The 25949-nt window shown below is 31.6% G+C and overlaps 1 protein-coding gene across 1 annotated transcript in view; it reads right to left on the reverse strand.

The window, feature by feature from the left end:
• LOC111624882 (la-related protein 4-like) overlaps positions 1-25949 on the reverse strand; it is a 171708-nt gene that overhangs the window by 140204 nt on the left and 5555 nt on the right. Inside the window, exon 2 of the mRNA XM_023367857.1 lies at positions 20947-21023. Within this exon, the coding sequence (XP_023223625.1) occupies positions 20947-21000 (54 nt within the window). The 5' untranslated portion in view covers positions 21001-21023. The remainder of the gene's footprint in view (positions 1-20946; positions 21024-25949) is intronic.

A 25949-nucleotide genomic window follows, 5' to 3' on the forward strand; every position in this document is an offset into this window, starting at 1 on the left:
ACCTCAATTGGATCTGTGAGATCATGGCTCCCCTCTTCAAAAGGCTCCTCAAGAGGGGTAAAGTCTATATGAGCTGATTTGGGCACCTAATACTCTGTGCCAAATATCAACTCTTGACGTGTACTCCTTCATACCTCTATGCTGGTAAAATAAAATGGCAGTACAATTTTATAAATAAGACAGTCTTGTCAAAAACACTTCTGTTTAGGCTAAAACTAATTTAGCTTGAACAATACTTTAATTACTATTAAAGAACATTTTCAACCTTTTTCACAGATCAGTATCAAGTTTAACAAAAAAGATTTGAACTGTCTTCTTAAACAGTGCAAATCTTGTTAAACCTTATGCAGACCTGTGAAAAGGAATTGAAAATGTTTGTTTAAATAAATTAAAGTGTATGCTGAACAATCTGAAATATGCATCATCTAAAAGAGAATTCATATGGTTATTCAGGACATTCCAGATAAATATCAACAACATGCAATTTTGGGATTCCAAAAATGGCTGTAAGAGTGTTGGACATCACTGGAACACAACTGTACAGTACATTACTGTCAAACCTTAAAGTCTAACTAACATTTTAAAACTTATTTGATGGTGATGTGACATTCCATCTGGATGATATTTTGGAATCTGAGAGCCTTAAAAAACACTCTGTATTGTTATTACACAAAGGATATTAAACATGCCTACTGATGCCAGTGACATTGAAGAACACAAGGGTCATGACATGGAAACTCCAGCTTACCATTCCAGCATGATTCCATGTCCATAAAAAATCATCCAGTAGAGGTACAGTACCTACACTAATCAGAATGGTTAAGCTGTTGCTGCAGTAAGCAATTGTTGTAAGCAATGAGCATAATGGATTTTAGCATTTTTTAGCATGTTCAAATGAGGGTGAGTCAGAGTCCAATATAGAAGAAGACAAGGATAACTATGACCTGCCTGAGCAAGTATCTGGAAAAAGTCACAAAAACACAATGTCCAGAAAAGACAACTTAACAGCAGTGATGCCCGTATCACTTTGAATGGCATGCAATGTGCAGGTATTTTTCGGATGGCAATGTATGTACACAAACTATAGTTATTTGCAGTTCAGAAATTCAGGTTTATAAATACATTATATCTTTTTCAGAAAAGACCCTGAGCCCACCATCATGTACTGACAAATGCTATACACTGCTTGACAATCAGGAGTTCTTTTTTCATTTAATAAAACATTTAACACCTTATAATGCTGAGAATATTTATTAAATCACTAACGTTTTCAGCCTAATGGAATAGGCCATCATCAGGTGACAGGCTATCGAACAAATTTGAAAATTGTGTTAAAACAGAACTTTTGAACATTACAAATTCAAAATTAAAATGTAAAATAAATTAACCAATCAATATACAAAATAACTATAATAAATAGATTGAAGCCATATTAATATAAATAATAAAATCAGGTGATAAAAAAAAATAAAATAAAATAAACCTAAAAGATTAAATGCACAAAAGGATTAAATTCATAAAAATATACATCAAAAAGCATCACATCATAAAGGGCAGATAGGAACTAAGGGTTTATGTGTTTTAACTTTTCTTTTACAAAGAACTTCCATGCCGAAGCTAAACCATCAGCATCCCTTGCATTGATACAGCCGTCCCTTAATTTACTCTTATAAATTTCAATTTTTTCATGTTGCAAAGCCAATGATGGGGACTGCAAAGTCTTGCGAATAGATGCTTCATTCCATTTAACTACTGAAGCCTCTGCTTGTGCCATACTTGACAAAACCATGATACAATGTCCTTTACTAACGTCATATCTGTGTTCTTTAAGCCTAATAGCCAAATTCCGTCTAGTGACTCCAATATAGTCCTTCATAATTCCTAACTGTTGGTTTTCAAAGGAAATTTTATACACGCACGCTGTTTCTTCTTTCTTAAGCTTGTCCTTATCGTTTCTGAGAATACTGTATAAATTAGGACCTCTTTTGTAAACAATTTTGGAGCATTTTTTGTCTGAAACTTGCTTCATGATGTCCCTGAAGTTTTTATTATACGTGAATTTGGTGATCTTAAATTGATCTGTACCGGTTCTTAACCTCTTGCCTCTTTCATAACTTTTTATTAGCCCTTCAATTGTACTTTTGCAGTAACCCAAATTTGAAGCTACTTCCTTAATTCTGTCTATCTCTTTAATCCTGTCCAATACACTAGAGCAATAAGTAAACGCTCTCCTAATGAGTGCATGAAATGCTGACATTTTGTATTCATGTGGGTCGTTCGAATTAGCTGGTATGTAGAGAGGATTGTGCATAGGTTTTATGTAAATGCCCGGTGTTATGCAATCTCCTTTTTAATTGTATGTCAATATCTAGAAAATATATTCTTTTGTGACTCTTCTGCTCTAGTTTCAGTTTCAAACCATCATTGTTGGTGTTGTTAATAACCTCTATGAATTCGTGTATTCTTTCACCATTTCTCCAGATAACGCACACATCGTCCACATATCTTTTGTAAAATACAATATATTTTTTGAAGCTATTAACAAGATGCTTTTCTAAGTTGCGTAAACCAGTTCGCATAACAACCCTGACATTGGGCTTCCCATAGGTATGCCTTTCTTCTGTCTGTATATCTGCTTATCATAGCTGAAGAAGGACTCATAACATACCAATTGGCTAATTCCTTCAAATCGTTCTCAAATGCACCAACTTCTGGTTTTATGCGGAGCATAAATTCAATTAAAGCTTCGTAACAGGATTCTATCTTTACCAATGGATACAGGCTTTCAAAATCCATAACAGGCCCAACTTCTTCATCCATTAAACTTAACTCTTGTAACTCCTTAATGACTTCAGTCGGGTTATGTGCAACAAGATCACTGTTACATAATTGATCTGAAATAAATCTATGTAAACGTTTTTCCAAAATGTACGTGGATCCTCTGCATTTCTCCACCACTGGTGGTCTGACCTCTTTGCCTTCCTTATGTATCTTTGCAAAGGCAAATATTCTTGGAATTGCTGGGTTCGGGTTATGAAATCATTTAAGAAAAGTTAATGCAGAACTTAATGGAGCTCATTCAAGTTTTTTTACTCTTCTGTCTACATTTGTGACAATGCTTTTATTTACCCACTCATATTCTGTTCTTCTAATGTATTCTTCCAAGGCTTTGTTATAGCTTTTTCTTTCCATTATAACCATATGTTTACTCTTGTCAGCTCGTGTTAGGATCAATTCATTGTCACTCAACCACTGTTTTGCATGTTTTAGCTGTTTTATTCTCTTAATCTTCATTCTGCAGGTGCTATCACTAAGAACAGTCTTCCATCGGAAAAAATCCCTTTCTAACTCATTAAATTCTAACAATCCTCTCTCCATTTCCACTAATAAAGTTTGCCATAAGTTTTCGTCTTCCGGAACAAAGTTAGACCTTTTTGTAGAATTTCCTTGATTTCAGTTGGGATGTGGACTTGTTCCCATAAAACAAAAGGCAATGGGTTTACGTTAGTTTTTTTTCTTTTTTGGTACTTGCTTACTCAAGATCCATGTCATTTTCTTGATATATCTTTTCCTTAAACTTTTTTGTGCCTTTTCTGTCAACCCAACCACTTTCACATTAAATTCATTGAGACTTCCCGGGTGGTTAATATATATTTCATTTTCTAATGTAATGAGATCTTGTAACATTCCATACCTTTTATTTTTTGCAATTCTGATGGATTTATGTAGATAGTCTTTTCTAATTTTTTCTTTCAATGAAGTACATTCCTTTGAAATGCATATTCTATAAATGGACATCGGGAAAACTTTGTTAAGCAGACATTGCTTAAGAAATTCCAGCTTACTATCCGCCTTTATTAACTTCAATGCCAATTTCCTATACTCCTTATATTTCCTGGCCAGTGTCGCCATATTGCTAATAAATTGAATATCAAACTCAGCTTCCTTTTTTCATACTTTAATAGCCTTGGCTCACATGAACTGCACATGTACATGATATATATAAACATTTATGTACATGATTGATGATTAAAGCAATTGGACTTAACAAGATCTACAATGACAAAAGTATTGGTACAACATAAATGGAAGGGTGTACAGAAGTAATTTGTAGGGTAGGATTCCTATCAATTTTTATCAATAAGATTAGAGAGGATACTAAAAGCTGTCAAGTCAGTAAACCTGAATGATGTTCTTGAATAGAGGGAAACATGTATCTCAATCACCAGAGTCACCAGTCTCAAAATACTCCAGAAAGAACAATCCAAACCAGTCCTACTTGTCCCTGACACAAAATCTCCATTCCGTGTACAAAGTCTATAAGGATTCAACTGAAAATCCTGTAAAGTGGTTATACAGAGACATATTTCTACATGAGTTTAACCTAAGCTTTGGCCCTCCCTGAAGTGATACATATATGTGATACACTGCCAAGCTAAATGATCGTGATCTCAGATGCTAAACAAGATTACACTGTATAGAACAAGAATTTTTATATGTTGAGTTTGCTATCCATTTTGGTGCAATGTGGCTTCAGAAAAATCATCCTTCTGCAGTTTTTAGTCAGTAGTCAAATGTTTCTCCCATGCCACCATGATTTTGCACACACATAGAAATGAAATGCACTGTTGAGATGATTGGATCAAAATTATCAAAACATGCAGGGAAGAAAAGCTTTTTCATGTAATCCAAATGATGCAATACAATGTCCTGGATTTTCAAGATTTCTCACAGGAAGCTTCCTGCAGTTCCAAGTGAAAAAACTTTAGAATGAGAGAAGTGACGAAGTTCAAAATCACCATGATAAATCAATGATTGTCCAATACAAGTATTTTCATTCAGTGTTAGAAGAGTACACTACATTTAGCAAGAAGAAGAAAGGCTGTCCATTCTTTAGGATTTACAACAATATTTTGTTCATCATATTTTTTCTTCAGAGTTTGTAGTACTTTATACCAACTCTGAAGAAAAAATATCATGAACAAAATATTGCTGTAAATCCAGCAAAGAGCAGTGATTTTCAGAAACAATGTTTACATCTGCAGGAAAAGTGGAAATCTGGACAGGAGTCCTTCTTTGTTAAACACCTTATTTAAAGAACTTGAGAAATTGGAAGTGTTCTGGAACAGGGATGATACTCCTTCCTAATTGTTTAGCTCAGCTGTTGTAATATTAATAAGGTGTAGTGCATTCCTACCTAAGCCCAGTTATAATCATGTAAGGAACATTTCATCACATTTCAAATTTTTTTTTCATGTAATAACAAGGAAACATGCATATCTTAGTTTTGCATGATGCCAGATAATGGAACTACATTTTGATAAGGTTTTATGGTAATAAATGTACTGACATAAAAAATTATAGATTTTACCAATCTTATTTCACTTCTCCTGTAAAGTTTTAAAATTCTTAATAATTAGTTATTAAGTAGTTATTAAATAACTAGTTATAATTCTAAGGTCTTCAATTTTGTATCGTTTTCAAGTATATATTTTAATTTACCATAAAAAATAGTAGTATTTACAACAGCAAAGTAGCAATAATTGAGCTTTCTTTCAAAAGCAAAAATTTCTTAAAACAACTTCCAGCAGTTTAACTAATGCAGATTTAACAGATTACATATATTAAGTTTCCCTGCAAAAGCCATGAAAAAGAAAATGGACTAGTAATTAAAAATTTTTATTTTTATGCATACTGGTAGATTTCCTTTTAGAATGTATTTTAACTTGTTAAAAAGCCATCCCAAGCAAGCTGTATTTGTTTTGTCCTGAACTGAAAGCAAATTAAATTTGCTTTTAGTTCAGGAGTGAATATCCACAAAGTGGTTCATTTTGTTCTAGATTGCTAACCAAATATCAAACTCAGTTTTTTAAATACTTCATGAACTATCAATACACAACTATCAATACACCTTCTGCAACACAGTTTTGACCAGTTTGGCACAAATAGAGGAAATGGAATGAATGTAGTATAAATGGAATAAAGCAACTATCATCAGGGTCCTGCATCACCATCGTTAGCAATAAACGAAGAAAAAATTGAAAGCTATAAAAGTAAATTAAAAGATGGTTGTATTAATGCCAGGGATGCAGATGGGCTAGCTTCTGCATGGAAATTCTACATAAAAGAAAAATTAAAATACGTATAAAAATTCTTTAGTCTGCACCTGCCCTTATACTTTGATGCATTTTTGTGTATTTTATTTTTATTTCATTTTATTATTTATATTGTTATTGTTTAAGTTTGTGTAATATTGTAACTATGTTCTTCACAAATTACTGGGGTAATTAATTAAATACAAACAAAACCTTTTGGTCTTGGTGAAGGCCGAAAACCTTAAAGTTTTTGTTGAAGTGCTGTTACTGGATAAAAGATTTTGTTTGTATTTAATTGTTTAATGTGTTTTATTTTGTTATTTATTTGTTAATTTATCTAATACTTTCGTTTTAAATTTAAATGTTTGGACATTTAAATGTCATTAAAATGTTTAATTTTTAAAAAGGTGTTCAAATTCAGTTACACCTGAAGATGGCCTATTGTATTAGGCTGAAAATGTTTGTGTTTTATTTAATAAACATTTCTCAACAACAAAAGGTGTATTGATAGCTCATTAAGTTCAAGATTGCTTCCATTTTCACCTGGTTTCTTTAATTGATGCTGGATTGGCAAAATTATTACTTTTGTATATTATGCTTTTAATTTTACTCTATCAACAATGTTAATTAGTTCTTTGCTATTTTTTTTCTAGTTGTATTACCAAACAAACTAATTGAAAATTTCTGTAAAACTTGATACTTCTGACAATTAAATAAAGATTTTGTTTATTTATTAATAAACAAAATATCTGATTTGTCTGTGATTCATAGATGACACTGCTTTGTTTATTTAATCTGTAATTTGTGGATGACAATGTTTTGTTTATTTAATTTGTGATTTGTAGATAATATTTTGTTTATTTAATTAAAAAAATAATGACATCTACAAATCATAGATGGAATAAACATTAATTTTTAATCCTTTTCTAAACCATTCTAATTTGTTTAAAACTTTCTGTATAACTATAATACAAAAATATACTTTATTTTAAATTGTTACAATTATTTATTTTTCTTTGTAATCTTTACTACATAATAGAACTTCTTAAACTGTGAGTCACACAACAAAATTTGGATCACAAAAACTTTTGCAACTATTAATTCTTTTTACCTCTATGTCCTTACTCTTATCAATATCTGTTTGTATCCTTGTCTACTTGGACCTTGTTTATTAATAAGTCTTATTACACTGGTCTAGTTTCTGATTAGCAAATAGAGGTAATATTAGTCAAAAAGTCAAAACAAAAAATATCTTTATTTTCACAAACAGAAATTGATAAGAGTAAAGACAGAGTTAAAAAGAATTAATATTTAATTTTAAATAATCTACTTTGGCAACTGTTTATAAAAGATGTCGCTTCAACCCACAAAGTCCTTCTGTCAGATTCTCCAATAGCAGTTACCAAAAATAATTATGAAATCCATTTTAATTTAAGTAAATAAAGTACTCATAAAGTAAAGAAAATAAAGTACTCATATATCTTTCCTCATTGTGATCTGCTACTAATTTTCAATTAAATCTACTTCCCTATTCAGTTTTATTCTATCGCCATTTACTTTTTTCAAACTTTGCAATACATATGCCATTATAATGTAAAATAAGATAATACCTGCAAAGTTTTGTTTTCTTACAGAAATATGATAGTTTAATTACTGAAAATAAAAATTTTAATAAAACTTTCTTGTCACCATTCCTCAGAATTGAAGTATAAAATCTGTACATTTTTGGACTGTATATTTTGACTATACATTTGCGTTTTCCTGAAATTTTTAAATTCTCAACAATCAAGAATTCCAAATCAGTAAAAACTCTTCAAGAATTGTGACTCACTTTTTAAATTCTATTGTTTTTTGGTGCTAATTAAGAGTTTATTAAGACTCATATAACAGACATTCATTAATTCAAGCAACTCATTATATGTGACAGAATAACTGATTTTCTTTCAAAGGGTTAATGGGTTCCAGGCATATATATGTTAGAAGTGAAAAACAAGATTTTGGCTAATTTGGGAAGTACTAGCCATCAACCTCTATGTTTTATAAAATTGACATCTTATCATTCATAGAGTTCATCCTTATTTTTCTGCAGTGCCAAAAGATAACCTGTCTTTTGTAGTAGATCTTTCTTTATTTTATCCAAATGATAATTAAAAACTCCAGGAGGAGGAAAAATTCAATCCTAAATATTTAAAATGAGGAACAAAATTAATTTCTACATTCTTAAAAATTTTATTAGTTCTCTGAAGTCTTCCTCCATTACAAAACACCAATCCCTTTGTTTTCTGAAAATTAATAGAAAGATTATTTTTCAACATATAATCAGATAATAAAATCAGTTTCTTCTGTAAAAATGACTTATCTGCTAGTAATAATACATCATCTGTGTATAGAAAACAATGCAACTCATCCATGACATTTAGGTAAAAACCCGAAAGATAGAACAATGAAATATCTCTGGAAGATCATTTATAAACAAATAAACAACAAAGGGCTTAGTGGTTCTTCCTGGGGTAAACCTCTACTAGATATTATGCAAGTAGAATTAAAAATCTCATTTTATTTACTAACTAGTAATAGAAAACAAATTCCGAAGCAAAGTAATGAAGGATCTGGAGAGTCCCAAATTATAAAGTTTTCTCCACAATAAATTAAGGTTAACATTATCAAATGCCTTTTCTAAATCCACAAAAAGTGAATAAATTTTCCTCCTTTTCCTTGATAACACACATTGAATTAAGCCATTAAGAATGAAAGTATTATAAATTGTCCTCCTGCCTTGAACAAAGGCACCTTAAAATATTGAAAAAAGATTATGCTCATTTAGCCATTTTATTAATCAAGTTGATAATAAACTAGTAAACAATTCTCTAAACATGTTCTACAATGCTATTAGATAATAATTATGTTTATTAGTTCTTTCACCTTTCTTGAAAATCATTTTTAATAAAACTTTCTTCCCTATCTCCGGTAAAGTTACCACCTCTTTAATTTTATTAAACAAACTAAGAATTTGCAAACCAACCATTCTTGGTAATGATTGAATAAATTCATTTTTTACTCTGTCCATACCAGGAGATGAACCTTTTTCAATCTTTGAATTTTGCCATTTTTAGTTAGTCAAATGAGAAAGAAACATCCAAAAAAAGGAAGAATTATCCTAACTCATAGTTGGCAAAACACCAAACTACTATATTAAAATTCATTTTCAAAAAGCTTATTCATTCATTAGTAGAAATCTGACACTCTGCAGTCCACTTAACATACACTTTATTTATAATTTATATAAAATAATAATTAGATTTTGAAAATTGCTAAATTTCTTTTGATCAAAAATTAGTCTTATGACAAATATTGAATTGCCTTCAGCAGAACCCCATCTCCTAAATTCTCATTTATACAAAAAAAAGACATCCTGATTGCCTTTCTCTATCTGAAGCCTTAATTGCCAGCTTTTCAAATACCCTCATTGTTGGGTAAATCTTATTTATTTTCGATTTAGCCTCTGTCAGGCCCAAAACTAAATACTGTAGAAGATAATCAACAAATTCTCTGTCATTTACATTAAATAAAAAGATACCTTGGCAATTCCACACCATTATTTTTATTTTAAGCTTATGAAAGTTTTGATTAAACTCTAAGGGGGACTTTGAGGTTCTGCATTCAAAGTGGTAACAAAAAATTAAGATTCACAAGCTCATTCCTCTCTGAATCTATAGTAAACGTTTCAGAATAGCAACTGTCAAAATGTCTGATATTAATTGAATTTTCCTCTTTTCAGATTTATATTGATGGTAGAAAGGTAATAATTTTTTGCATCTTAGTCTAGATCTCCAACACAAGTCGTTGAAGATTTTAACTTTTGCAAATTTTGAATGGCTTTTTCTTACTTACTTTTTCTGTTAAAAATTAATTTTTTATCCAGTAACGATAATAACTCAACCACATAAATACTGTCCTCTAGTTAGTCAGATAACTCAACCAGAATATTATTTGATTTATAAAGCTTTGTTATCCTTGTCATTGGAATAGGTTAGGTTCTTTGACTATTATCATAAACTGCTCTTGTACCTTGCTACTCAGATCATCAGTCTCCATTAGACTCTGAATTACTATGTTTTTCCTATGCAACTCATTTGCCAGTGAATCAACACTATGCAAAAGCAAACTATCTTTGCTTTGAGATTCCTGCTTAAACTTAAAAATTTCCTCCAATTTAGTTTCAATCTCAGTCAACCATTCATCACTTTTATTATGTAGATTAATAAACCAATCAATTCTAGCAGACACCTCACTTAAGCATTAAGGAGTGTATCAAACTTTCATCTAAATATGAAAGCATTTCATAAGGAATCAACTTACTAGATTATGATTTAGCAGGAAAAAAATTGTCCAATTTTGTAATTTCCAATGTAGGTTCACTAGGAGAATGACATCTCTTACTCTTAACATTAGAAAACTGAACTGGTGAATCAGGAGGAGTATGGAATTAAGAACCAGGGTTTTCTTCTATACTGAGAATCAGCAGAAATAACGATATAACCACATAAAAAAAAAAAAAAGCAATATTTTCCATAATCTTTAACTTTCCAGAAAGTCACTAGCAAACTTCATCAGCATCCTTGGTTGAGTACAGCTCTCCTCCATAAATAACTTTATAAGGTAGAAAATAAGGAAGGTATAAACATTGAACCCAAAAAAGTATATGGGACAGAGAAATATAATAATAATCATGAACTGAATGATGATTTCTCTTAAGCATAAGTAAGTTAAACTATAAAATTATAGCATCTGTTGGATGTTGGAATGCTCAGAGGTTACAGGAAAAAGTTGTATATGAGAATGGTTAAGGAATACATCAGAAATCATTCTATTATTGGTTTCTCAGAAACTTGGATGGTTAAAATGAACAAAGAAAATAAATCACACTTAGAACAAGAACATTTTGTGTTATTCAAGAAGGCTCAGAAAGTAAATGATTTAATAAAACAGCTGGAGGACAATTATTATTAATAAAAAAAACAAATAGGTCAGCTGTTAAAGTATCAGATAAGTAAAAATTGTATCCTTGCTTTAATGGAGATCCGACCAATGTATTGGTCAACTTGGGAGAATTGAAGATTGGTATAATCACTATCTGTTGAAGGAGAAAAAAATATCCAAAGTGGCAAGTCTTCAAGAAATTCAAACAATGGTTGTGCAGTGTTCAAATATTACAAATTTATAGATTATATGTGAAGATTTTAATGTTTGTATCAGCAAGAACTTGGATTCTGTATATAAATGTAAAAACCCCAGCATTAATCATGTAAGACTATCCAAAGATAAAATCACTGGTGATATTGCAGCTGAATATACCTTTGCATTTCATGTTGTTAAATCAGTAGTTGATTATATTATTTGTTAATTTTTAGTTCATTGGTGCTTAAGTATGGAGGTGTTAAACCTCAATGATTCAGATCATTTTCCAGTACAGCTGAATTTAATTGGTTGTCTTGTAAATAATAGTGACAGTCAGAAAACCATAGTGAGCTTAAATTTAGATAAAGTTAAATATGGCAATATCAACAAACAAAAGCTTTTGAGGAAAATTGAAAATTCTTCACAATTTAATAACCCAGGAGTTACAGATGAACCCTAGGAATTATCTTAAGTATTATTATTAGAGTCATACTGTTTTAGGAATTTTAAAAAATTTAAACATCAAAGTTTAAACAAAAGTGGTTTAATAAAAGTGCTACTACTATAAATTGGAAAAAACAAAAGAGTTTAAAGCAGTTTAGACAGATGAGCTCAGACCAGCCATTAAAAATATACTTAGCAAGCAAAAGAATTTATAAAAATGATTTTAAAAACAAAAAAGTTAAACTATTTTACAGAAATAAGTGATACACTGAGTGGCCTAAGAGATACAAAGACATTTTAGAATATTATAAATAATTTTCATAGGTCAGTTTCAAAAGGGGGTGAGACTTTGTTAGTTCCATTTATGAGTTGGTTACAATATTTTAAGAATTTCTCAAATAATTATTTAAGTAGAAATACTCCTTTTTCTATGGACAGTGAACAGTTAATATACAATACATATGAAGAATTATTTAATGTGAGTGATAATATAAAAAACTAAACAATAATACTGCTCCAGGCTACGATTATGTTTCCAATTTTTTAATTAAAAATTTGCCAACAAATTGGTGGTTTCTTGGTTAGGCAATTTAATAATTTTTATAATAAGAGTAAGAATACAGAAGACTGGAACACTTCCAGTTTGTATATGTTGTTTAAAAAAGACAAAGAAAACTTTTTAGTTGAGTTTGTCACAGAAAAGTTTGTCACAAAATTATAGACCAATAGCACTTCTATCAGGTTTTCGTAAATTACTTACTTCAGTTTTATTGACAAAGTTTAATGCTTGGGTTGAACAGAATAATTACAGAAATCCTACTCAATTTGCATTTGTTAAAAATGGAGGTACTCAGATGACCTTATTTGTTTTAATTGCAATTATCCAATTGCAACTTAGTAAAAAGAGAAAGTCTTTGCATTACTTTTAGACATTGAAAAAGCTTATGATACAATTATTATTTCAAATTTACAAAGAAAAATGTCTAAATATCAGGCAGCTAAAAAACTTACAATTGCAAATACTATTTGGTTATTATAATGTAATCATCAAACAGGAAGCTATTCAATGCCCAGCCTTTGAAACCCATTATGGTCTTCTTCAGGGAGACATTTGGTTGCCACATTTATTTAACTTTTATGTTTGGCTTTAACAATTGTTTTGAGAGAGATGAAGATGGATTCTTAATTGACAAGCAGGTTGTATATTCACTATTGTATGCAGATGACGTAGTGCTGAGCACAGCTGTTGAGTTGATAAAAAACACTCAACTCCAAATCCGACAAAATTAAATACCAAGTTGTTTTATGGGGGGCAGAGGCACTTCATAGGGGGTTACCCTACTCTGAACTCTAAAAGGAGTCCCGGGCATTTACCCAAATACTTTTATAGTTAGTGTTTTTAATATTTAACTTACATTAATATTTATTTGTATAAAAAATTAATTTTTAACAAATATTTAATAAGAGGAAACAGGGGGTGATAAAATTCTACATCTACATATCTTTACTGTATAGCTTTTGCACTTAAATTTCACCTTTCCAGAAAAGTTTTCCAACTAAAAAGTGTGCGATCTAGCTACTTCAGCCCTTTGTTCAGAAAAGAAAAATATATACTTTGATCAATTAGTCTGGCTCATTCAGAAAAATAGAGTACTTATTTAGAGTGGGTGATAATATGGGAATGAATCAAAAATATTCAAATTCAATTGGGTCAAAATAATGTAACTACTAAACACAAATACTACAAAGAAAACTATTGATTCATATTTAATAAATTAAATTGTTGCATTTTGTATTTAAAATAAATGAATTATAACAAAATACAAAAACATTTTAAAAAATTATTAAATATAAAATAAATTTTCTTTCATTTAAATAAAAAACTAAATTAAATTTAAAATGCTGGAGTCGGAGTTGACACATTTTCCCCAAGTCTGACTCCTCTGGCCAGAAATTCCTCCTGACTCCAACTCCTCAGCCCTGGTGTTGAGTGTGCTCACAGTGGCTGTGTTATGAAGAAAGATACTGGCCATGCAGTTTTTTTGTGAAGAATTAGATCTAAAAATTAATTCTAATAAGTCGTATGTAATGGTATTTTGCAATGTAGGTAGACTTCCCAAGAAATATATCTTTTTTTTATTAAGAAAGAGAAATTAAAAATGGTTTAAGAAATTAAATTCTAGGGGTCATATTAATTCCTATTTTATCCTTTGAAAAACAATATAAAAAATGTGTCCAAAAACCTATATATTGATTACAAATATGTTTATATTATTTAGATAATTATAATTGAGAAATCGCATCACTCAATTTAAGATATTTAATTCTATTATGATGAACTCTATAGGTTATGCCTCACCAGTTTGGGGTTTGACTAAATATCCAAGTTCAGAAGCAGTACAAAATACAGTAGACCCCCCTATAACACAGGTTCATATAATACGGTTTCGTATAACATGGTGAAAAAATTGCGATCGTATTCATATAAACATGCTAAAAGAGACTTGTATAATACGGTAAAACATCATCACCGACTCATGTTGTGACAGGATTGGTTGAATCTAGACCAATAGCAGATATTGCACACACCGTTGAGTTCAAATGAGCACTAGACCTACTAAAAGACATTTATTATTCATCAACCATAAAAATTATATTTCTATTAATGATGTCTCCAAAGTTCAGCAAATTTTTTGCAGAAAGAATAACTTTCAGGAAACACACGCCCGCCATGCAATGAGCCGCTCCGTGACGAAAACAAGCATCAGCAATGGCATCATCGAACGGTGCACACTTGGTAAGTAATCCTACAATTTTTTGTTTATAGCATAGTTTATATGGATTATTCCCAAAAAATTATACGTGTTTTGGAAATATTGAATCAAATTAGTCTAGAATCGGTTAATTTTATGGAAGAAAACCTTTCAAACAGCTGTAGTCTCTAAATTGCACACATGCCAGGCTGTGATTGGCTCATGTATTTAAGTGACTCGTATAACATGGAATTCATAAAACACAGAATGTATCTACCGTGTTATAGGGGATCTACTGTAATTTATTCGTAAGATGTAAGTAATACAATATACCTGACAGAGCCCTCAGACTAGAGTTTAAATAGATTCAGATTGTGTACATTTTATATAAAGAGAATAATCAATTTTTTTTTAAATAAGAGATAATGAATTGTTACCTTGAAATTTATTAAAAATGTTATATCAAAACGTGAACAATAGGGGTGGTGCTTAAAATAAGAAAATAAATCACTTACTTTTTTGTGGTCCTACCCTCCAGAACTATTCTAACTGGTCTCAAATTACTACAGAAGAAATTTGAACTTGATAAATTAATATTTAGAGTTAGCTCAATGACCAAAAAGTTTATAAAAAGAGCAATTTATGATAACTGAAAACATACAAGATCTGTTTTGGTAAACCAGACTTGTTTCACTTTTGTACAATTACAGACAAATTAAATAGTCATGTAGACTCTACAATATTCAAAAACTTGATGGATTACAAACTAAAATGCAATGAAAAATTTTTTAAATCACAATTCACAAAATTTGAAATTTTCAGTACTAAGTTCAATGTAATTTTATCAGTTTATTTTGGTAGAGGCAGAGAGGGTCTCTTTCTTGCTGTCTGGATATTCTGCCTCCAACTGCTTCCTCACTAGTTACTCTGTCTCTTTTACAGCTTGAATCTTCTTCTTCAGTATTTGTGCTGCTGCTTAAGGATATTAGGTCTGCTATTTCTTCACCACTTCTCTTCAAGTCTTCCATTCTACATTTTCTGTTAAGCATCTGTTCCTGTCTTTGTGCTGATCATTTCTCCTTTGCAGCTAATTTTGCATCCACACCTACCATTGACCCTTTACGTCCTCTCACATTGAGCTAACAAGAACTCATGATCCTCTGGAACTTTTATCATTTCGACTGCTCTAAGATGAGAAATGTCAAAAAGTTCATCTAGTTTACTACAAATTCAGCCTTATTTGTCAGACTGTCACCCCTTGTTTTTCTTTAGCAAACACCATTCTTCAAATGTTTGTTCTAGTTTAGTTATGCAGTTTCATGGATCCATCATTGGGATCCTTACCATTTCATAAAATATTGCCAGCTTTTTGACTGTAACAGCTGATGATTGTCTGATAATTTATTTCAGTTGAAGATGGTGATGTAAAAACAAATTAAGAGCCTGACATAAGAATGGCAACTTGCTGCCAGTTAATTCAGGTACTGTTGAACCAAAGAGGTATACTTCAGTTTTAGATCTAGTTGCTGCTGCCACCATATTTATTATTTAATAACTTTGCCGAAATGAACAAAAATGTATTATGTCATTTGCTTGTGCACTTTCTGGATTATATAGTCTATGCATCTAATGATATCAGCAGTCCTTCAATGATGTGCCTGAACTTGTCCATACATGCCAAATAGCCAATAGGTGCTGATGTAAGCAGTATGGATCACTGAGTCAACCTCAACCAGAAACAGGAAAAACATTTGCAGCAAGACTTAATGATGTCAGCAAAATAAAAATCATGAGTCATGACAGAAATTAATTTTGTGAGAATGTCATATAACTAATGTGTGATTAATTTAATGGTTTATTTATTGAGATGACCAACTACAGTTTTACACTGTTGTACTAAAATGGATACATTGTGGTTGAAGCTTGTGATTGCCATATGCTCATCCTTACTATTTGGAACATATAAAACTTCAGTGACATTGAGCTACCAGTAAATATTCACCAATGGAGTAGATTTTTGGCACGAATGTTTTCTATATATATTCAAATGGAAATAGAGGATAGGAGATTCACATTTCCAAACTGTGAAAATAAGCTCCACCCTAGTGAACAAGCTGTAGTAAACTAACTGGGTAGGTCAGGTTTCTTGTATAATGAATAAACATGGATTTTCTATAGGACCATTCATGGAGAGAAATAAGACTAGTGATATCTTTTGTTCCCAATTAATCCAGAATGTCTTTGAGATATCCTTGGTAGAATATATAGATGAACTTAGAGGTAAAAAATCATGAATGGTACAGTATTATTTTAAACTATCCACAAATTAATATCTATTTGTTCCTTAATTTTCCATTTAATATTAAAAAATTTTCTATATGGTTGAGATTAAACAGAGATTTTGTTATAATTAATAAGATTATATATGATTTGTCTAATGGAAATTGTTAGAAATGTAATAATACAAGTTCAAAAGTTCATGAACTACAATATAGATATGATCTTAAATTGGAAAATAATAAAGATGAAAAGTACATATATGTATTTTTTCACAGATCTGACATAAAGACAATATTTAATTTGTGTAATTATTTTCAAAAGTTTATTGTACAGGAATAATGTAATTTATTTTTTCCCTTTGAGTCTTAAAAAATATATGGAAAATATTTTAATTCAAATAATTTTGTTACAGGTGTATTTATAATAATGATAGAGGTTACTTTTGATTATAACAGAAATATAATAGTTATCTAATTCAAATTGTACCAGGCTAAAGTAGCCTTAAATTTTGTTTGGAAAAGTTAAAATGCCGTTTACAATGATACTGTTATAACTAACAATTATTATACAAATATTGTATTACCCAAAAGTAATGGGAAAATAATCCTTATACAATAAAAGTTACTTGATGATGACGATGAAATTGTGTAAGTACGATACATAAAAAATAATGTAAGCACGTACTACTACAATTAGTCAGCATCAAGTAAACAATGAAATGACACTTATAAGATCATAACCCACAGTAAAATAGCTGAAAACATAGAAGAGAATTGTTATTAAAAAAATCTGGATCTGTAATACTTTATTAGCCATTTCTGTTCTCTATCACTGTCATGTACTGTACAGTATCTTCATGACATTGATTTGATGAGAGCCTGTATGATGCAAATCATAAACAAATTTTGTCATATTAGTGTACTTAGTAAAATTTATTTTTAGAAGTATAACAATTATGCATGATGCAGTTTTTCTGGTACCACTATATTTATAAAAGCAAAGTTTCCTAATGGACTTCCCACTTTCCTCAGTTTTAGCCAAAATACTTATGAAGAGTTTAGAATATAAAAATCTTCAGGAGGCACTACTCCATAAAATTCCCTTTTTTACATTTGCATTATGTTCATGACATAGCATGGCTAGATACTGCAAAAGTATCTGACCAATTTCTGCTCAATTAACAACATTTACCCCTCTATTAGTTCTTATATTGAATGTGAGTGTATACAATATACAACTGTGATTTTGAATTTATACATTACTCATCAAAAACATAATTTAAGTTTTGGTATATTTCATAAATTCAATGCCTCTTCCAATTTAATCCCTAGAGATGCCTTTCTATCACAATTATACAAATGTACAGTACTATTAGTACTATGATTTATAGAACTTATCTTCTTAAATCATCAGCAGTTATTAAATTTAGAATTAAATAAAATCAAACTAGCTATGGTCATCACTGGATATAACACTATCAAGTTTAGTTGTATACATAATAAAGTGTGTGCACATGTGTATTCCCATTCCATACCATCTACACCAAATGTGAATATCAATACTGTGTCACAGTCATACTTTACATAAATAATTTGTTGACAAAATTTGCTTCTTTGGGGTACATCATCCCAATTACTCCAGCTCCTAATTTAAAAAGATTGTTAATTATGAACAGATCTCATTCACTATGTTTAGCATTCAAGTATTTATGATAAGCCAACAATACAGCCCATAAATAAATGTCTTAAAGTAAATAAGGACACATCTAGACAGCTTAAATTTTATATTCTGGAGCATAAAAAAACCATTAATAAAAGACAGATGGAAAAAATCCTTGCAAAATATATTTTACAAGATAATTCTTCCCATACTTGGATGACATCTCTCTGTTAAAACACACAAAACATATTTATATTTGGGAAACCCTATTAATCTCTAAATGAAACTCCCTTAAAAAAAACAAACATTTGTTCCTCAGACCATCAGCTAAACCTCTACAGGCACTTAACATAATTTTATACCATCCTGACATTTTTTTAACATCTTAACATTGGTTTAACACATTTTTAACATGTTACTATTAATGATACTACATTTACTTGCTGCTCTGCTTGTTGGCTTATGTGCCTGTTTGGTCTTAAACAACATAGTTATAAAATTTAAATTAATAACTGGGTTCAAAAGAAAACTAGACAGCAAGTTGATAAAAAATTAATCAAAAATAAAATAACTGATGTAACTAAAACAAAAATTATTTGTGAATTAAGTCTAATACCCTGAGATCCAACCAGAAGAATGTACAGGTAACCCCCGTATAACACGGCACTTCTATAGCACGGATTCACTCTAACACGGTTCGAGAATTGGTACCATCCCCTGTATAACACGGCACTTCTATAGCACGGATTCACTCTAACACGGTTCGAGAATTGGTACCATCCCCCGTATAACATGGTACTTTTATAGCATGGATTTACTCTGACACGGTTTGAGAATTGGGTAAAACCCTCGTACAACAGGAAATGTAATAAATTTTTACATACTTAAGTAATAATAGTTCACGAAAATTATTATTTTCGTGAACTATTAGTACTTAAGTATGTAAATTTTCTCTTCTCGCCTTCTGTCGATACACGTGGTCCTTCTCGAAACTTGTTTCAATGTTGCCAGATCGCGACGCTTCTGCTTCTGATGTTGCCGAATGTTTTTCCCTTATTCCATACTTGCTTTATTCTTCATAAGTGCTTAGCACCATATAAGGAAATTTATAAAGACCTTTTAACTAGAAGCAAGCAATCTAAAATTACATACATTTTGCAAAAGGTAAAGCATGGATCTGAAGATAATGCAGAAAAATGCTCAGAGGATAAGGATAACTTGCCAAAAAGAAAACGCTCTCGGTTAATTAATAGTGTTTTTAGTGATGACGAAGAAAACATTGTTTAATTTATATTAATATGTATCACTTAAAAAAATTTTAATGAAGATATTTATCTTAATTATGAAAATATACTAGCATGTTTTTTAATTTTTGGAACCTAACCCTCCTTTTCGTATTAGTTCTTTGTTTCGTATAACACGGATTCGCATAACACGGCAATTTTTTGGAACGTAACTACCGTGTTATACGGGAGTTACCTGTATTATTTTTACAAATATCCTACACTAGATTAATGTCAATAGATAGATAAGCAGATATATTAATGTCAATAGATAAATAAGCAATAAAAAACAAAACAAAATTTAAATTTTAAATTAATTACTTAATTCATCCAAGCAATTTATACTGAAGCAATTTATATTTATCTTATAAATTTTACAGTATAAGAAATAAGTTTATACTTAAATACTTAAATATATAAGAATAGTAACTCTATTAAAAAGAATAACATAGAATACAAGTTTAAGATTAATAATACTGAAAGAGTATACAGTAATGCAGCTCTATACCAATGTACCAATAGTCATCCTTGTCAGATGGTATTTGTATCCACTATGCATTTTACAAAATAGCACTGCCCTATCAAACTGCATTAGAATTGAACAGAAAGCTGTTAAACAATTTTCGACAGCTTAAGGCATTAGTTCTAGTGAGATCCATTGCAGGATGTATGCAGATATGGAGAATTATGCACGTTGCTACAAAAAGCTTGGATTCAAAAATTTAAATAACTCCTTGTCTATGCTTGTTTGTTGTTTGACCTTCCTTAAACTTTTTAACCCATTTGCAAGCTTTTTGTACTGACATACACAATTTGCCATATTGTGCATGCTATCTACAATGAACTAATTTATAAGTATTCAAAAATCAAACAGTGCAGTTTGATATGAGCAACTCCATTTTGTAAACTACATATTGGACATGAACACTATCTGGCAGGGACAACTATTGGTACAGGGTTGCATTACTGCATACTCTTTCAATATTATTAAGTCTTAACTTTTGAACACTACATAATTTTCCTTTAACAGCGCAACTAACCTTATTGATTGAATCTGCCTCATACTAATTGGCTTATAAATTTACTAACAAAGACAACAATCTTTAATTGAGCAGTAACAAAAATAAGTAACAAATATATCAACAAATCACTTTTAAAAATTTTTAACTTATTTCTTCTAATTGATTTGTGGAACATTATAAAATGTTTAATAAATCCAATAATCAATTTTAACATTAAAAATCAATAACTTACAGTTTGTTGCAATTCTTCACACACTTCCTTCTTATCCCCCAAATCAGAGGTCATGGGGAGAGATCAAAGCAAGAAAACTTTGTAACAAATAAAATACATAATATTAAAATCATAAAAACACATCTATTACATATATTATCAATTTAAAATAAAAAAATTCTTACAATCTAATTTTATATAAAAGACAAAATTTTTAACAATTACTTATATTGTAAATCCTCACTTAATCACGTATTAGTGATTAAATAAGAAATAGGTGATTATGTGAAAATTTCATCTGTTTCAATCACATCCATTACAGAACAATGAAAAAATACTTGATCATACTAAACATTTTCCATTTTCTATCATTAGTATTCTCTCCAACAGTAGACAAAATATTAGAATTATAAACAATTTCTAATTCTTCCAAAATTTTTGTCTATATATTATTTTTTTATTTTATCATGATATTCACACAACTCAATAAGGTTTTTCCTACAAACCATCATAATTTTTTAACAAAAAGTGTTTCCTATTGGCTGTTGGTCAAAAATGTCTATTTGTAAGTATTCATATTCATTGAAAAAGGAACAAGATCTACTTGTTCCATTCTGCAATTTTGATATCTGTAAATGAGTTGTTGCTAGGCTACAGTCTATACTCTATACTAAATGTCCCCAAAGTGGCCAATATTGACCCACACAAGTCATTTTTGAAAGTTTAAACTTAGGGACTAATTGAAAATGGTTCATTAAAAATTATTAATCCGATACAGGAGTTCCCAACAGGGTCGATGGAAACTTGAAAGGGGTCAATGAACCTGTAGTAATCAGTTCATTATCAAGTAGATCATCTAGATCAACTTAATAATTTCAGCAGTAAATCACTTGATAAGAATGGCCCAAGTATTAATTGCTTTGATGGTATTTCCACTATTCAATTTTGTCTTAAAAATTTTTCTCATTCTTTAAACTATATTCTTTCTTAATCACATTCTTGACTTGTTCCTATCTGATGGTATACAGCTGTAAAGTTCTCAAGTATTTATAAGTTTCATTCTGTAAACTCCTGATGGTTTAACCATTTGGCATCACTATTCCCTTACTGTTAATGATTTTACCTCAATTTATAGCTACAGTAGCACATTCCTCAAGACCAAATTCCATTGCTGTATCTATACAGAAAATATATAGTGTTTGGTCAATGACTGGAATTCAGTTTCCAATTTTCCATATAACTCCAAATTCTAAAGCAGTGTTCCGCAACCGGTGTGCCACCGCACACTGGTGTTCCGTCACAAGGCAAAACGTGTGACATGAACTTTTACATATTCTATTAATATCAAGTTTTATTTATATATTTTTATCACAGTTGTTGTGTTTATTATGCTTGTATTTCATTCACTGGTGAAATAAGATAATGTTAAAGCAATAAACACATTATGTCATCCCAGTACTCACATACTCTTTTGGAGTTATACATTGGACTCACACAAATCTTGAGCAACTCCAAAGGAAAACAAGAACAACACTTACTAAGCATAAACAACATCATGCAAAATCCGCCACAGAAAGATTAAGCCTTCCATGTAAAGATGGCGGACGTGGCCTGATTGACATAGTTAACCTTCACTACAAACAAATACAGTCACTGCAAGAGTTTTTCTACAAGAAACAAGGAATGTCACAGTTACATAAAGCAGTAACTCTAGCAGACTCAAATAACACACCATTAGTTATTTGTTAGTAAATCAAATAATTGTTAGTAAGTCAAATATATTGTTAGTAAGTCAAATAATAACTTAAACTTACACTCACATCATACAGACATGACACTACATATAAAAAGCATAGACACCATCAAGCAATCATGAGCTCGAAAGGCACTCCATGGCAGGCATCCTTATAATCTGGCCCAGGATTTTGTTGACAAAACTGCATCAAACAGCTGGTTAGTTCAGGGATGCCTCTTTGGAGAGATGAAAGGATTCATGACTGCCATACAGAATCACGTCATAAATACTAAAAACTACAGAAAATGCATACTCAAAGATACAACACTCACAAATGACACATGCAGAAAATGTCACATCATGCCAGAAACTATACAACACATCACTTCTGGTTGCAAGCTCTTGGCATAGGCAGATTATTTACACAGACATAATCAAATAGCAAATATAATATACCAAGAGCTTGCAAAGAAACACAAATTGTTAGACATCCACAAACCATACTACAAATACATTCCACAAACAGTATTGGAAAACAACATGCTCAAAATGTACTATGATAAAGCCATAATCACAGATAAAACAATTTACCACCACATACCAGACATCATAATTATTGACAAACACAATAAAATCACATACATTATAGACATCTGTTCCAAACACTCACAATGTACAAAACACATGCACTGAAAAAATGAGCAAGTACACAGAACTCACCCAGGAAATAAAGCATCTATGGAGGATGGATAGGGTGCTTATTGTACCTGTCATTCTCTCCTGTACAGGTGTCATACCACACACGCTACACAAAAGCCTGGGAACATTAAAATTGAATAGAAACACATACATCACACTATAGAAGGCCACTATATTGAATACATGTCATATTGTTAGGAAATTCCTGAATGCAGACACATACTGACACACTTATTTAATTTTTGGCTTGTTTTGGTTACTATGCCTTGACTCTGGTCCATCATAGTACACAACCATCGGTGTCAACCAAGTGTAACTCACAAAACTCAACATAATAATAATAATAATAGATTTATGGCATTACGAAATTCTATTAATAGTATCATACCATACATATAAGAGGGGAATAACATTTTGATGTTCCGTGCTGAGTCATAGGTGTGCCGCCAATAGAAAAAGGTTGCGGAACACTGTTCTAAAGGAATACTATAATGCTAATCCTTGGAGAAAAGAGTTTGAAGTGAGCAGAATAGCCCAGAAGCTTGGTTGCTCCTCTCAACTAGTTGAATTCTGGTTTCAGAGCATGTATACCCGCGATAAATCTCTGAATTGCAGATTAAAGCCTATTCATGTACCAAAGTACAAACCACAAACTCCCTTGAGAACTTCCCCGTACCCTCCAGTGGTCCCTCATTATAACGGTGCCATTCCTCTCCAATGGTACTCGCAGAGTACCGGCGAGTACCATTAGAGAGACATAGAGAGACTGGTGACACACTGCCTTTGCAGTGTTTAACTATTATCTCAGTGTTCAACAAACCTTACACAACAGATGACAACGAACAACCTTTAGACCTGTCCATGAAAGGAGGCCACAGGGAATTTCAGGTTCTCAATCTAAGTCAAAAATCCAAAGTTCCAGCGATGGAGAAACATCGAGCCAACAGGGTTCCACCAGTCCCAGAAACGTGCAGCAATGGAGTCTCTTGTCCGGAACGTGTGCCACCTCGCTCTAGCCCAAGTCACAAGACGAAGATCACTCTTCCACCGTTCATTCAGCTTCCTTTTCTCTTTCGCCCTTCGGTGGTGACAGGGGTAGATCTTCCTCTTCCGACATGGGTTCCACGGGGGAACCGTTCTGGAAGACACGAACAGAGAAATGGGAAGCCCCAAATTGAAGAGGATAAGGAAGAAAATGTGGAAGCAGATGGAAGCCGAAGAGAGCCACAGTGCAGTGGAGGACAGTGCCAAAGGCGAGGAAGAAAGTGGTGGCAAACATCAAAAGTCTTGGAAGCAGCATCAACTCGAGAGTGAAGAGGGCATGTATGGGTGCAACCAATGTGATAAGATGTTCAGTAAGCAAAGCTCGCTAGCGCGTCACAAGTACAAACATTCAGGTCAAAGGCCCCACAAGTGTGATGTGTGCAACAAGGCTTTCAAGCACAAACACCATTTGACCGAGCATAAGAGGCTGCATAGCGGCAAGAAACAGTTCCAGTGCAAGAAGTGTTTCAAGCATCTCTCTCATTCTGGATCATACAGCCAGCACATGAATCATAGATACGGTTACTGCAAACTGTGTTGCCAATGATTGGGTGTTCTCCAGAACGTGTAACGTACCCATGGTCAACCAACAAAGCCAAAGATTTTCGTGGATACCACGAAACATGCCAAAACTGTTATTGCCCAGTTTTCTATATAGAAGTGGCAGCCTGCCACGGAGGAAGAGGCGCACAGTATGTTCCTCCACAGGAACTGTCTAGTCGGTGCCTCACTTCATTGACAAAAGCGAGAGAATACTCACATGTTAGAGGAATCAAAGTATGCTGTACCATCAATGTTACTGTAGTATCCATTGTTGATCTTTTCACCTGTTCATCGATGCAGCTACCAAATATTCTAGTTTTCTGAATTTCATAGATCTTTAATGGTTTCCCATTGATTAGTAGCCTAATTGGCGGACGTGTGCTTGTGACTGTTTTCATGTCTTTTAAAGAAAGGTGCTTTGCTACAGAAACCTCCCGTGACGGGCGGTAGTGAGCTAAACCACAACGAAATTTTCCTTGGGTTTATTTTCCGTTTCCAATAAAAAAAGAAAAGACAAAAAGCCACGGAAATACACCATTCCCAAAACTGCCTTATGTTTGGTGATGTGCTGTGCCAAAGAATGTTCCTAGAACTTCATCTGTTACGTCATAACGGTGCAGGCTGCTAAAAAGAAAAAAAATTCAATTCAATTTTCCATATAACTTTAAATCATCCATACGAAATCATCTGAGATTTTGCTAATCTTTTTTGTTGCCCAATAGCCAAAGTCCATTTTCTTCAGAATCACTGATAGTGGAATCATTACAATTATGAAGAACAATGATGACAGTGAAATAACTAATATGATGCCTCTTTTAATATTGACAAGTCTATATTTTTCATTTCCAACCATCAACTCCCACAATTTCCAACCATCAACTAACTCCCACAAGTTGAAAAATAAACTACACCGATATAATTCCAGCAAAATTTAATAAAATAAAAATGTTTTCAATCGTTTTTCAACGATCATCCTCAGTTTTGCGTCAACTTGAAAACACCA

This window comes from Centruroides sculpturatus, unplaced genomic scaffold (genome assembly GCF_000671375.1).
Source record: "Centruroides sculpturatus isolate CEXI.00-Female unplaced genomic scaffold, Cexi_2.0 scaffold476, whole genome shotgun sequence".
NCBI lineage: Eukaryota > Metazoa > Arthropoda > Arachnida > Scorpiones > Buthidae > Centruroides > Centruroides sculpturatus.